The sequence below is a fragment of the Mus pahari genome, chromosome 8 (genome assembly GCF_900095145.1).
Source record: "Mus pahari chromosome 8, PAHARI_EIJ_v1.1, whole genome shotgun sequence".
NCBI lineage: Eukaryota > Metazoa > Chordata > Mammalia > Rodentia > Muridae > Mus > Mus pahari.
The window spans coordinates 22,167,901-22,180,109 of record NC_034597.1 but is presented as its reverse complement, the minus strand read 5'-3'; the positions used below and the strand labels follow the sequence as shown (position 1 = coordinate 22,180,109).

The window sequence follows — 12,209 nt, the reverse complement described above, 5'->3', positions numbered from 1 at the left end:
ACCTTTAGCTTTTTCCTTCACGTGTGGTAACCCAACCAGATGTGGGCCAGCGGGATCTTGTGATGCTGAGGGGAGCGTGTGCACAGGAACATCGGACAGAAAGGGAGAGGCCGTCAGGATGCAGGGACATAGGGCAGAGAGGGAGAAGCCATCAGGATGCAGGGCCTTCTGCACCCGAGGCCCCTCACCCTTCCTTACTGTCCACCAAGCTCAGGCCTGAGGGCCAGGGGAGATTCCAAGGAGACAGGTCCCAACTGAGTCTGAGTTCAGACTGGGAACAGAAGCAGGATAAGGGACCATAGTTGGTGCCTTCCTTCTCCATCATGGGAAGTGGATCCTCAGGGAACCAAGGAAGTGTAAAGTCCTGGGCTGGGCGAGGGAGGCCTGGTGTCCAGTAACTGGTTGGGGAAGAGGTGCCTCGAGAAGGGAAGAGTTGGCCACGGTGGTCTGAAGAGCCTAGTCATGAGCCCTCTTGGGACCCAGGGTTCACAAGAGAGGCTACTCTGTCAGGGTTAGTGGGCTAGCAATGTAGGGACAGAGCAAGAGCCAGGGGAGCTCATTCCTGAGATAAAATGCTAAGGACAAGGCAGAGAGGGGCTGGCTGAGAACTAGAAAAATGAGGGCAGGAAATGTTCTTATCCCCAGCCCCTGGTTCCTGGCTCTGCCTGAGGACAGGGTCCCAGCTAGGCCTAGTCTCCCTGCATGTTTTGACAGATGTCCTTGTCCTTGCTGCTGTCTCTCTATGGGACAGAGTCATTAAGCTAGGAAAAGAATGAAGCCCACGGTGGGTCAGAAAGGGGCTCACCAACGGAGGGCAGGCTTAGCATTCTTTCAAAGGAAGGCTGCAGGCTGAAGTCAGAGCCAGAAGCAAAAGGAGGTCCAGGAGGTGCAGGAAGTCCGGGAGATCCAGGAGGTGCAGGAAATCCGGGAGGTCCCGGAGGTCCCGGAGGTCCGGGGAATCCGGGAGAAATGTGTTGTCTAGATGCAATAACAGTATCACCCAGTCTGGGCGTCTGGATGCTGCTTCCTAGTTTTAAAACATTGACATGAGCAGCTTATCACAGGCAATGTCCTGGGTCCCCGCAGCCAGGACTAGGGATCTCACGTCAGGAGTAGGCTGTAGAGAAGGTAGGTAGCCCCCCCTTCCTTCTGGAGAGCCTCCCCTAGCCAGGAAATGAACTCTTTCCCCATGGAGGGTCTAGCCTCCCTGGGCAGTGCCCCTTCAATCACCCTGATTGCTGAATACTCTGGGTGGAGTAAGATTGTAGACGGCCAACTCCTGATTAAACCCACCCGGTCTTTAGACGTGGGCCTGTTAGCAGCCAAGCGACCCAGGCTAGGCACTGTCCTTCCCTAGCCAAATGTAGAGCCCAGCCTGTATCCTGACACAGTTCTAGAAGCCTCCCTTTGCACCCCATTGTGCCTTGTCACCTCTCAGCAAGGTCATCAGTTTAGATCCTCTGACAGGAGTCCTGAAGGGATGGCCTCGAGCTGGAAAGACAGGGAGATGTGGGTTTAACTCTTTGGAGCCAGCTCTGTGAGGCTCCATTCTGGGTGGGGGTCTATGTACCTAGAGTCCAGGGGCAAGGTCTGTGGGGTAGCCAGTATTTGGGAGAGTGAGCGACTAAGTACACAGGCATGTTTGGTCAGATGACACCAGCTCCCAGCTGCGGAGGGCGTGGGGGAATGTAACCCTCAGAAAGCTGGTGGACCCTACATAGGCAGGCCTTTGAGCTCTGAGGCCCTTACCTGCTACGAGGAGTCTATGCGCACTATCATCTGTACAAAGAAACAGAAAGCAAGAGAGGTGGGGGTATTATGGGCGGTTTCGCCACTTTCAGGAGCTTTTGCTTAAACTTGCTCCCCCAGCCCTGGACTCTTAACGAGTGCACGCAGTGAGTCTGGGGGGCGGGGCTGCAGGACCTGTCCCCAGTTTCCACCTTAGTGAGTTAAGTGGGGTCTCTGGGAGTCTATGACGGTAGGGTCAGGGCCATGGTCTGAAGCAGTGGAGGCTGAGACCCCGCCCCACACTCACCGACTTCCACAGGCTTCTCGGCAACTTGGAATTGTTCTTGGCCTTCAGGTTTGGTGACCACCATGTGCGTGAGAGGGGTGACAAAATTGTACTTGAGTGACAAGTTCAGAACTTGGGCCTCGAGGGCCTCTAATTCGGCACCTGATGCTGAAACCCTGCGGGTTGGAGACATGAGAAAACTTAAGAGGCCCCTGGGATCTTGGCAGTGCCCCCCTGCCTCGGCCCCTTCGTGTGAGTGCCCTTGGGAGAATGTAGAGTTTGGCCCTAACACCGCATGCATACCTAGAAGCTAGCCTGTGTCAAATATGCCTGCCCCATCACTAAAAGGCTTAATGGTGTCACATGAAAGCCACTACAGTGCCTTGCAAGGGTCAAGGTCACTCACCTCTGCTCCAGCCACTGCTGTATAGTCAGCAATGCCCACAATCTCTCCATAAAGTTGTGAAAGATGTACTTGGGGCTCTGGAACTCCTTCTCTTGTTGGGCTACGCTGGCCTCCGTTTGGAAAGTGACGTTCTGCATGTGCTGCAAAGAGGTGCCAGTCCAGGCAAGCGCAGTGAGGGCCTCGGGCCCACACCTGCCCAGCCTGGGTTACTGTTCAGCATCGTGAAGATAGGAAGGGAGCTCAGGAGTATGACGGTCTCTCACAGATGCTCCGGGATAAGAAGGAAGTGGGAAAATGTTAGCAGCTGATCGGGTATCGCAAGACAACTGTGTAGCCAGGGGCTTGGGTCAGCTGACCTTTTATAAGAAGGGGCAACAACTTCCAGGCCAGAGCAAAAGGAAGCGGCCTCAAACAGTATGGGGAAGAAAGGTTTCTGCTTCCCCAGACATGGGGGAAAGGAAGGGAAAGGAAGGGAAAGAAAAGGAAAGGAAAGAAAAGGAAAGGAAGGGAAAGGAAGGGAAAGGAAGGGAAAGGAAGGGAAAGGAAAGGAAAGGAAAGGAAAGGAAAGGAAAGGAAAGGAAAGGAAAGGAAAGGAAAGGAAAGGAAAGGAAAGGAAAGGAAAGGAAAGGAAAGNAGGAAAGGAAAGGAAAGGAAAGGGAAGGGAAGGGAAGGGAAGGGAAAGGAAGGGAGAGGAAGGGAGAGGAAGGGAGAGGAAGGGAGAGGAAGGGAAAGGAAGGGAAAGGAAGGGAAAGGAAGGGAAAGGAAGGGAAAGGAAGGGAAAGGCCTTGCCCAGTAGTTAGCAGTGGGCCTGAGACCAGTATTTCAGAACCCTAGCAAGCTGTCTGCTCCACATTGCCCCGCTGCTGGGACAATGACACCCTGACATTGCCACCCTGGGACAAAGACAGGAACCAATGCCTCAGGAAACATGGTCTGGCTGCTTTCTTCCCAGGTGGCTATGGTCTTGAGTTGGCCCAGATGGCAGCCTAGGAAAGGGGGCCAGGAGCAAGGATGCCACAAGCCTACTTCATCAGAAGGACAGGCAGCTAAGGGGCCCTGTACAATCTTCTGCCACTGTGCCGGTACCAGTCTCTCCCGGCTCTGACCAGAACCTGGCTTGCCAAAGCTTTGGTGCATGAAGGCCTCAGGCAAGTGTTTTGTTTTTTGTTTTTTGATTTTTTTAAATCTTTTTTACTTGATATTTTCTTTATTTATATTTCAAAGGTTATCCCCTTTCCTAGTTTCCCCTCCGAAAACCCCCTATCCCCTCCCCTCTTCCCCCGGCTCACCAACCCACCCACTCCTGCTTCCTGGCCCTGGCATTCCCCTATACTGGGCATAGAACCTACACAGGACCAAGGGCCTCTCCTCCTATTGATGACCAACTAAGCCATCCTCTGTTACATATGCAGCTGGAGTCATGAGTCCCACCATGTGTTTTCTTTGATTGGTGGTTTGGTCCCTGGGAGCTCTGGGGGTACTGGTTAGTTCATATTGTTGTTCCTCCTATGGGGCTGCAGACCCCTTCAGCTCCTTGGGTCCTTTCTCTAGCTCTTTCATTGGGGACCCTGTGTTCTATCCAATGGATGGCTGTGGGCACCCACCTCTGTATCTGTCATGCACTGGCAGAGCTCTCAGGAGACAGCTATATCAGGCTCCTATCAGCTTGAGTCTGACACCTCAGACCACTTGGCCATCCTGACACTTGTCAGGCAAGAGTTCTTGCTTGGGGCCCTAGATTCAATTCCCTGCACTAAAACCAAAACATACACAGCCCTGTCCATTATGTTTGAAGTCATGTTTGTGATTACATAGGGCTAGGAAGTATTCCACGGTAACTCTACGGAGTAGGCACCTGAACAAACTACATTTGTGCTTGGGAGGAGACCGAGGCATGAGGAGTTTAAGTCACTTGTCACTTATGGGAGGTAATGGAGGTAGGTTTGACAGGCTGTCTGGTCATCCGGTCTTCAGGAACAGTCCTACTATTTGGCTATGTCTGAGATGAGGTCCTGGGCCCCACTCCACCCCCACCCACTGCTGTTTCTTGCACACAAGGTGCCTGATGGCATCTGAGCCCATTCCTGGATTCTGCTGCTCCTACGGCTCGCTCAGTCTCAGTAGACCCCCACAGGATTCCCATTCTGACCCCAGGTTAAAGCACAGGTCAGTGCTCCCAGCAGTGCTCTCCTGAATTCCTGGATACGCGCTGTCAGGAACATTCTAGGCTGTCACTCTGTTTTTATACAAGTTGTCTGTCCCAGGAAGGTCAGGAGGGTTGGCCTTATTTGCGGCTGCATCCATCCAACTAAAGACTCTGACAGGCTGAACCTGCTGCACCCAGAGCCAGAGGCGTCAGAGCAAGGATGGGCCAGCTCTGGGAGGTAAACCAGAAGCAGTGGGGACCAGCGTACATTGTCTGTCCTGCCTGGAGCTTTCTCTGCTCTCCTGTGAAGTGGGAGTAGTTCTCTCCGTCTGCCCACACCCTCAAAGGCCTATTATGAGAACAGAGAGAATGGGGCACCCGGAAGGAACATCTCCTGCCATCTTATGCTCCAGAAGAGTCAGGAGGCAGCGGGGGGGGGGGACCAAGTTATCAGTTCCTATATGTGCTAGAGTCTCATGAGCAGTAGTATGTCGTCTTACTGGATCTCTACCATGAACCCATGCAGCCAGGGCCGGTGTCCTTCAGGAAAACCCAAGGAAAAGGGACCTTAGACACTCACTCAAGGTCAATCAGCTGGAATTTGGTATGACTGGTACTTGAGCATAGTCCCTTGGGAGCAAATACGAAGGCTGCCCAGGCTGCCCCAGGCTGCCCTAGGCTACCCCAGGCTGCCCCAGGCTGTCCCAGGCTAGCTACCCCAGGCTGTCCCAGCTGCCCCAGCTTCCCCAGGCTGCCCTAGGCTACCCCAGGCTATCCCAGGCTACTCCAGGCTACCCCAGACTGTACCAGGCTACCCCAGGCTACTCCAGGCTACCCCAGACTGCCCCAGGCTACCTCAGGCTACTCCAGGCTGTCCCAGGCTACTGCAGGATACCCCAGGCTACCCCAGGCTGCCCCCAGGCTGCCCCTTTGCTCCAGGTTGACTCCCCCATGCTTACCATCTGCCCACTGACTTTGGCTACGAGGACATCAGGGCCCTGGTTCTGGAGTTTCCCAGCCACCACCATCTCTGAGCCCTTAAAGTGGTGTTGGAACTTGTACCGAGTGACTTCCTCCACAGCATCACTGGGGTATTCAAAGGTCACTGATAAGAGCAGCGGATTGGCTACTTCGTGGTAGAAATCCTATGGTGGGGGTGGGGGATATGTCACAAAGGCCAGGCAAACGGGGTCTGCCTGGTGGTCTGTACCCCACCTTGGATCAGACTGGCACCTGAAGCTGCAGTGCAGAGTCTGAATCCTCGTAGATGCGCCGGGCCAGGCCACCGTTGTCCAGTGCCAGCTTCTCCAGGAAAGGGTAGTTCACATCAAAGCCAAACCCCAGGCAGAAGAGGCTGTACCGCCCGCTGATGGCTTCCCGCACATTGTTCTGGATAGCTGTGGGATTGGTCTCTCCTAGATGCATGAATTTGGGAATCGGATGAGAAAGAATGATTTGCTCAGTGGATATTTCTGGAACTTCAGAGCCAAAGGGGTCTTAACGATTCTCCCTGTCCCCGCCCAAGGTTCCACAGCCAGCCTGGAAGCAGGTTCAGCCTTGTTCCCCATCTAACATGCCCAGGAATGGCCACAGTGTCCTCACCCGCAGTGGGTTCACCGTCCGTGAGCAGGATGATAAGGGAGACGCTCTTCGAGGGCAGTAGCTCAGCCTGGTTGCTTCTGTCCAGCAGCTCCACAGCCAATAGCACTGCATTATTGATGTTGGTCCCTGAAGGGCACAGACTCAGGGTTGGTCCTAGCCAGTAACCATGGAAGCCCCCAGCCTCCTAAGATGCACAGGCGCTCACCTCCGTGAGCCTGGATCCTGGAAGCATACTTTACAGCCCTGTTCAAATTCTCTTCCGTCGCTTGCACCAGTGACCCCTTCCATTGGTTTGATTCCCCACTGAACACAATGAGGTTGAACTGGTCTTGGGGGCTGAGGTCTTTCAAGATCTTAACTAGGGCTTCCCGGGTCTGATTAGGGGAGAGAAGACAAGGCAGGTATCTTAGAGGAGCTCCCCCCAAAGTGTTCATGGTGTATGGTTCGGGCCAAATTTGGTCCCAGGAAGCCCCTCCCACTCCCCCTCAAGATGCTGAAACAGGTGAGGTGGCAGCTGATCTCAGGGTCTGGGAGACAGACCTACCTGCTGGATTTTCTTGCCTGACATGGACCCGCTTTTATCAATGACAAAGAGCACATTCTTGGGCATTGTAGGAAGGTCCTCTGGGGCGAAGTGGTGCACAAAGTAGCCTTCCTCAATCTGTGACCAGAGCGAGCCACACTCAGAGGATCAGAACGTAAGCCCCGCCCACCTGTCAGGCCTCCTCATCCCAGATCCCCGCCCTCCTTTCATGACTCCTCCCCCCTTCAAATTCTCATCATTTCTCAAAGCTCAACCCCTCGCTAACAGAAGACTTAGGAATTCACGCATCACCCTAGAACTCTCTCCATAACTTCGTTCCCTGCTTTAGTATTTGAGGGAGCTTATACTAAAAGACACTATGCTCCATCAAGTGGGAGCACAGGGGCAGGGGAAACAGGGAGTAAAGGGAAGCACAGATATGAATAGCTGTCAGACTTGCACGTAAGTCTGAGCCATGAGACTCTAGGTGACAAATGTATAGAGGGAGACTCCACAAGGTCAGTCTTTGCAAAGACGACCCTTTTCTGCCCCCAGAAAGAGAATGCCATTCAGGATCATGATGGATCTGCCTGTTTTCTGTCTGAGTCAACCCCTAGCGCAGAGTACAAAGGAGGGGCCACCTTTTTCCTTTTCCAGAACCCTCACACTTAGACGAGTGAAGGAAATACAGACTTTGAGGTTTCGTTGTTCTTGAACCTACCTGAATGGAGCCCCCAGAGTCAGACCGGTTAACATCATAGCGGACAATGAAGTCTCCATCCAGCACCGTGTCTTGCTCACTCTGAGACTTCTGTTGCTGGGAGAGTGTCGGCTTGAACCGGATATGAGCCTAGAGGAACAGTCAAAGCTGAAGTTGAAGGGAACAGGTAGAGCATGCTCTCTCTCTGTGTGCACTTCAGAAAAATCAGATTCCAAATGCATGTCGCCATGGGCAAAAACTCGAGGGGACTTTCATTCTGAGCTGGAGGGTGACAGCATCCATTTAGTATGTGTGCATGGGCATGCACGTGTATGCATCCCACTTCTGGGGATGTGCAACCATCTGGGCTCAGCGCAATCCAGTTCTCTCTGAGGATCCAAGCTCCTAGAAGGGCTCACTGAGCATCTCTAGGTTGTACTGTCCTGTCTTTTTGGTAGTGGCATAGACACAGATCTCAGGGCTTCCCAGCTTGGGGAACTCCCAACTGTTTGGGGAATCTAGCCCCTGGTCTCGAGGCTGGTGTCTTCACTCTGATGGTCATAGCATGCCCACCTTGGTCTTGTTCTGTGAAGTGGTAAGGGCATTTGCCAGCTCCTGGGTCATGAAGGTGCTCTCTGTCTCCAGGATGCTGATACCCTGAGGCTCAAAGATGTAGATGTCCATCTGCAAGCGAGATGATATGGGTCACCAGGGAAGCCACAAGGTGGGCTGTACTCCCAGGAAGCTAGGTGGAAAGGGGAGGCTGCCTTGGTTGCGAAGGGATTATCGATGGGGCTTCCTGGAGAAGGCGGTGCCAGGTACCTGAAGGTGCTTCACCAGCTGCTGAGGCCTCACTTTGAGGAGCAGCTCATACATTCCCAGTCGCCTTTGGAGCAGTTCCTGGTATATGAGTTCGAAGGTAATCTTGGAACCAGGGGCCACGTTGACTGACACTTCAAACTTCTCTGTCTGTCTCCCAGTGGTCCTGGGGGATAAGAACAAGAACCCATTAGGTCAGGTAGGGGATGGCTCCTGGAGGGGAGAAAGCTGAAGGCCAGGGGAGGAGCAGTCTCTACCTAACCCACACCCTCCCCCAATAGGCTCACTTGACGATGCCAGCGCTCTCTCCCCGGCCCACAGCAGCACTGTATTGTTTCTGGGCTTCAGCCTTCTCTTTGACAACCCCTGGGTAGGTCACACCATCGATGATCCTAGTGAGGAAGAGAACATCCGAGAACCTTTTAAGAAAGACTTTTCTAGAACTCGGTGAGCTAGATGTGACTCCTGTCTTTGCCTGGGACAATGGCCTTTATCATGCACCTACAGGGTAGAAGACCCCATCAATGACACTGGGAGTGGCTTTCATCTATCTTGAGACATACACAGGGTTCGTACACATGGGTGCTACTTTAGGGACAAACAGAAAGTTACAGAGAAAGCAGGGACTGGGCTAAACTCAGTCCACGTTCCGCTGCCCCATGACCCTTATGAACTGTTCCAAAGCGCCAGCTAATCATAGCAAGCACAAGTGAGTAATGAGTTGTTCTTTACCCAGCCCTACAACTGCCTCCTGTGTGGTCAGACTTGAGCAGGAGGGAGACACAGGACAGAAGGCTTCCATCCCATTTCTTTTCCCTCTGCCCTCCTGCTTAGCGCAGGCGTTGCAGGGAGCTTGGCATCTCTGGAGGCAGATTTGGGGCACCTCGTGGTGGCCACTCCTGGAAATGCAGACGAGTTTCCGGAAGCTAGCCTTTGATGCGGAGAAGCAACTGCCAGGGCCATTCTCTGCACAGAAAATGGCTATTCTTTGTGGGCTGAATAGGGACCAGAAATGGTCACCTGCTAGTCCTGGGAGTGGTACGGGGGGGGGGGTGCAGAGAGGGGAAGGAGGGGACCTAGCTGAATCCACAGAACAGACATCTCCTTTCCCTTCTCTGGTCATGGTTAAGTCTTGGGCCAGAATGGGAACAAACAGGGGAAGCCTGGCTCCTTCTCCTGGCTGGAAAGTTCATCCTTTCTCCAGACACTCTGCTGGGGTTCCTGGCCAGGGCAGGGAACATGGAGACCTGCCCTGCACTTCTCTGTGCAGTAAAAAGATCCGGGTCCACTAGCATAAGCATCAGGGTCAGGAAAACTGTTCTAGGGTGGAGGTGGGTGGGGAGAAAGGGAGGAGTCAGTCACAGGGAACCTAACCTGCCCCTCCCCCCTAGCTCTACTCCCCCCCCCGCCCCCAAGTGCCTTCAATGCTGCCTCTCTGGGAGGTTAGGGCCAAGCATGGACTTTTGCCAAATTCAACAAACATTGCAAAATAGATCAGGGCAGCGTTGCGAAGGGACAAAGAGGGCACAGTAAAGATTGCTGCTGGCTCAGAGTCCTCAGGAATCCTGGCATCTCCTGAGGAGGCACAGTAGACCCGCCCGCCCTCTGCTGTGACAAAGGGGACCCCAGGGCTTATATTTCTCCAGCTGGAACCTGATTTTGGTGACTTCCTGTGCCAAAGCTAGCATTGGCCTAGGCTTGTACTTCTCATAGGCAAAGATTCCAAGACAGTGTGGTCCTTGGTCTGTCACCTAGCAGCACTTAGTGAGGAGGCTGGGTGACAGGCGGGACCGAGGCATCTCTGGGCTTGATAACATTCTTGTTCCCCGTGAGGCTGACTCATGGAACAGTGGTCCCGAGTGCCCAACTTGTGGAACTTGATGTCTCAGGCCCAGGGAAGATGGAGTTGCAGGACTGGGTTGTGGAAGAGGTAGGGAGTCACCTACATGGAGAAGTTGGTGATGAGGGCCTTCCTGGGCAGCTCTACTTGGAAGGTGGCTTCTCGACCAGCATCGGCTCTGTTGACCACCCGGCTGGTGACAACAGTATGAGCAAATCGGGAAGAGACCCGGGAGTCCACCGTGAGGCTGTAGATGTCGATGCCATTCTGGACAAGGGACAGGGAGGAGGGCTTCGACTCTGGGCCCAGACCAACCTCTACCCTTCATCTGGCCCGGGTACTGTTTAGACCTCGGGCAGACGCCATCACACATTTCAGTGAAGTTGGAGGCGGCTGTGGACCTCACTCCCCACAAGACAGCCCCGTAGAGCAGACCTACAGAGACCTCATGGGAAACGAAGCACCCGGGCTAACAGGGCGAGCCTGGAGAGATCACACTTCTCATCTCAGCAGAGGCGAGGGGCCCAGAGTCAGGGGCTCCCGTGTGCAGGTTGAGATCTGCCTAGTACGAGTGGTGTAAACAAGGTCTTTGATTTTTGGAAACTCTGGCCTCAGTGAAAGTGGGAGAACATGCCTGCCACTCTCCCATCAGACAGTCCTGGGGGCTGTGAGAATCTGTTGATGATCAGGTCTCTAAGGAGCCATGCTCTTCTTCGTCAATGTTCCCTGCAATGGACCCTCTGCCCTGACCCCTCCACTGGGTACTGCTCAACACATACACGGTTTACCTCAAGGCTGGCAAGTCCTTAAGAAAAGATATGTGCACGCATACAGCTCCGTTCCTCCACCAGCTCCAGGTGCCATGCTGTGCACACACAAACTGTTTAGATACTCATGGTTACCTGCCCCAGTTTAGCACAGAGGGACGGCATGACTTGTTTACAGGTTAAGCGTCAGCTCTGCCCCATGTGTGGCACTGAACACGTCCTAGGTATCATAAGCCTGATTATCAACCAGCACAGCCCTCGGGCTATGTTATATTATCACTGTCTTTCAGATGAGGAAACTGAGAGGTAGAACATGGAAGTCATTCCTAGAGGTCACTCATCTAGAGCAGAAGCGCTGGGCTCATACAGCCACATCCTGACTTACTTGGCTCTGCTGTCAGCCTCAAGGGGCAACTGGCTCTAGTCTTTCATCTATAAAGTGGTGAGAATAGGATTATTCCATCTATTAAGTGAAGGAGCCTTAAGGATCTCTGGGTACTGCCTGGTTACCTAGCAGTTAGCAACATGTCTCTGCATACATGCTGACCCGCACACATGCCGACTTAATCACACGCACACCGAAGAGGCACTCCCCGACTTCCCAGATGCCTGTGCACATTACCCAGCTCACGCCACACTCACGCAGGTCGACACAGAGGCACTACGGGTACTGCTACCTTCTCGGCAGTGGCGGTCTGAAGTACTGCCAACAGCGAGGGCAAGAGCAGCAGCACGATGTTCCACATGTGGGCAGGGGCAGGGCTCCTCCTTTGCCTTCCGTTGCCCACCAGACTGCTCCTGAGCCCCAGAGCAGGTGGGTTATAAACTGGCAACTTGCTGGCTGGCCTGCCCCCGCTGGTGCAAGTTCTCAGAAATGCAGGTTTCCAAGCCAAAAAAAAAAAAAAAATCCCAGAGGACTCAGATAAGGACACAAATGACCTATGTCCAGTAAACTTTGCTGATAGAAGGACATCCCTGGGGAGAGGCAGACTGGCCCTCCTGCTAGCTAGGTTCAGAGTTCCAGCAGTCACAACCTGATGTAGACACCCACCATGATGTGTAAGGCCAGAGGCACCCAGCAGTGAGTGAGGCAGTAAGCGCTCCATGAGTCTAGCCCAGGAGGAAACAGGCTTCCCTAGAAAGACCAGGGCTGGAAAAATACCCTAGGTGGCTTCCTGGAAGAGGCAGGGCCATATTAACCTGCTAGGTAGGCATGCCCGTGAGATCCCTGAGACAAGAGGACCACAGAAGTGTCCGAGGACACTCGCAAGATTGGGCACTTTTTGAAGCAAAAGATGCTGGGCCCAGAAGCCCCTGTTCACTCTCTGGTACCAGGTTGCTCCTTGGGTCCTATTAGTGTAAGCAGGCTGTAGGTTCAAGCCAAGCAGATTC

The 12,209-nt window shown here is 53.6% G+C and overlaps 1 protein-coding gene across 1 annotated transcript in view; it reads right to left on the bottom strand.

The window, feature by feature from the left end:
* Nucleotides 1-11,634, bottom strand: part of Itih4 (inter-alpha-trypsin inhibitor heavy chain 4) — a 16,359-nt gene extending 4,725 nt beyond the window's left edge. Inside the window, exons 1-16 of the mRNA XM_029541956.1 lie at nt 11,495-11,634; nt 10,157-10,317; nt 8,498-8,602; nt 8,214-8,376; nt 7,965-8,075; nt 7,413-7,541; nt 6,713-6,829; nt 6,374-6,542; nt 6,169-6,294; nt 5,800-5,981; nt 5,526-5,711; nt 2,421-2,560; nt 2,036-2,190; nt 1,432-1,491; nt 806-1,027; nt 3-65 (exon numbers count right to left, since the gene is read on the bottom strand). Coding sequence (XP_029397816.1) covers nt 3-65; nt 806-1,027; nt 1,432-1,491; nt 2,036-2,190; nt 2,421-2,560; nt 5,526-5,711; nt 5,800-5,981; nt 6,169-6,294; nt 6,374-6,542; nt 6,713-6,829; nt 7,413-7,541; nt 7,965-8,075; nt 8,214-8,376; nt 8,498-8,602; nt 10,157-10,317; nt 11,495-11,563 — 2,158 coding nt within the window. The 5' untranslated portion in view covers nt 11,564-11,634. The remainder of the gene's footprint in view (nt 1-2; nt 66-805; nt 1,028-1,431; nt 1,492-2,035; nt 2,191-2,420; nt 2,561-5,525; nt 5,712-5,799; nt 5,982-6,168; nt 6,295-6,373; nt 6,543-6,712; nt 6,830-7,412; nt 7,542-7,964; nt 8,076-8,213; nt 8,377-8,497; nt 8,603-10,156; nt 10,318-11,494) is intronic.
* Nucleotides 11,635-12,209: the final 575 nt, after the last annotated feature.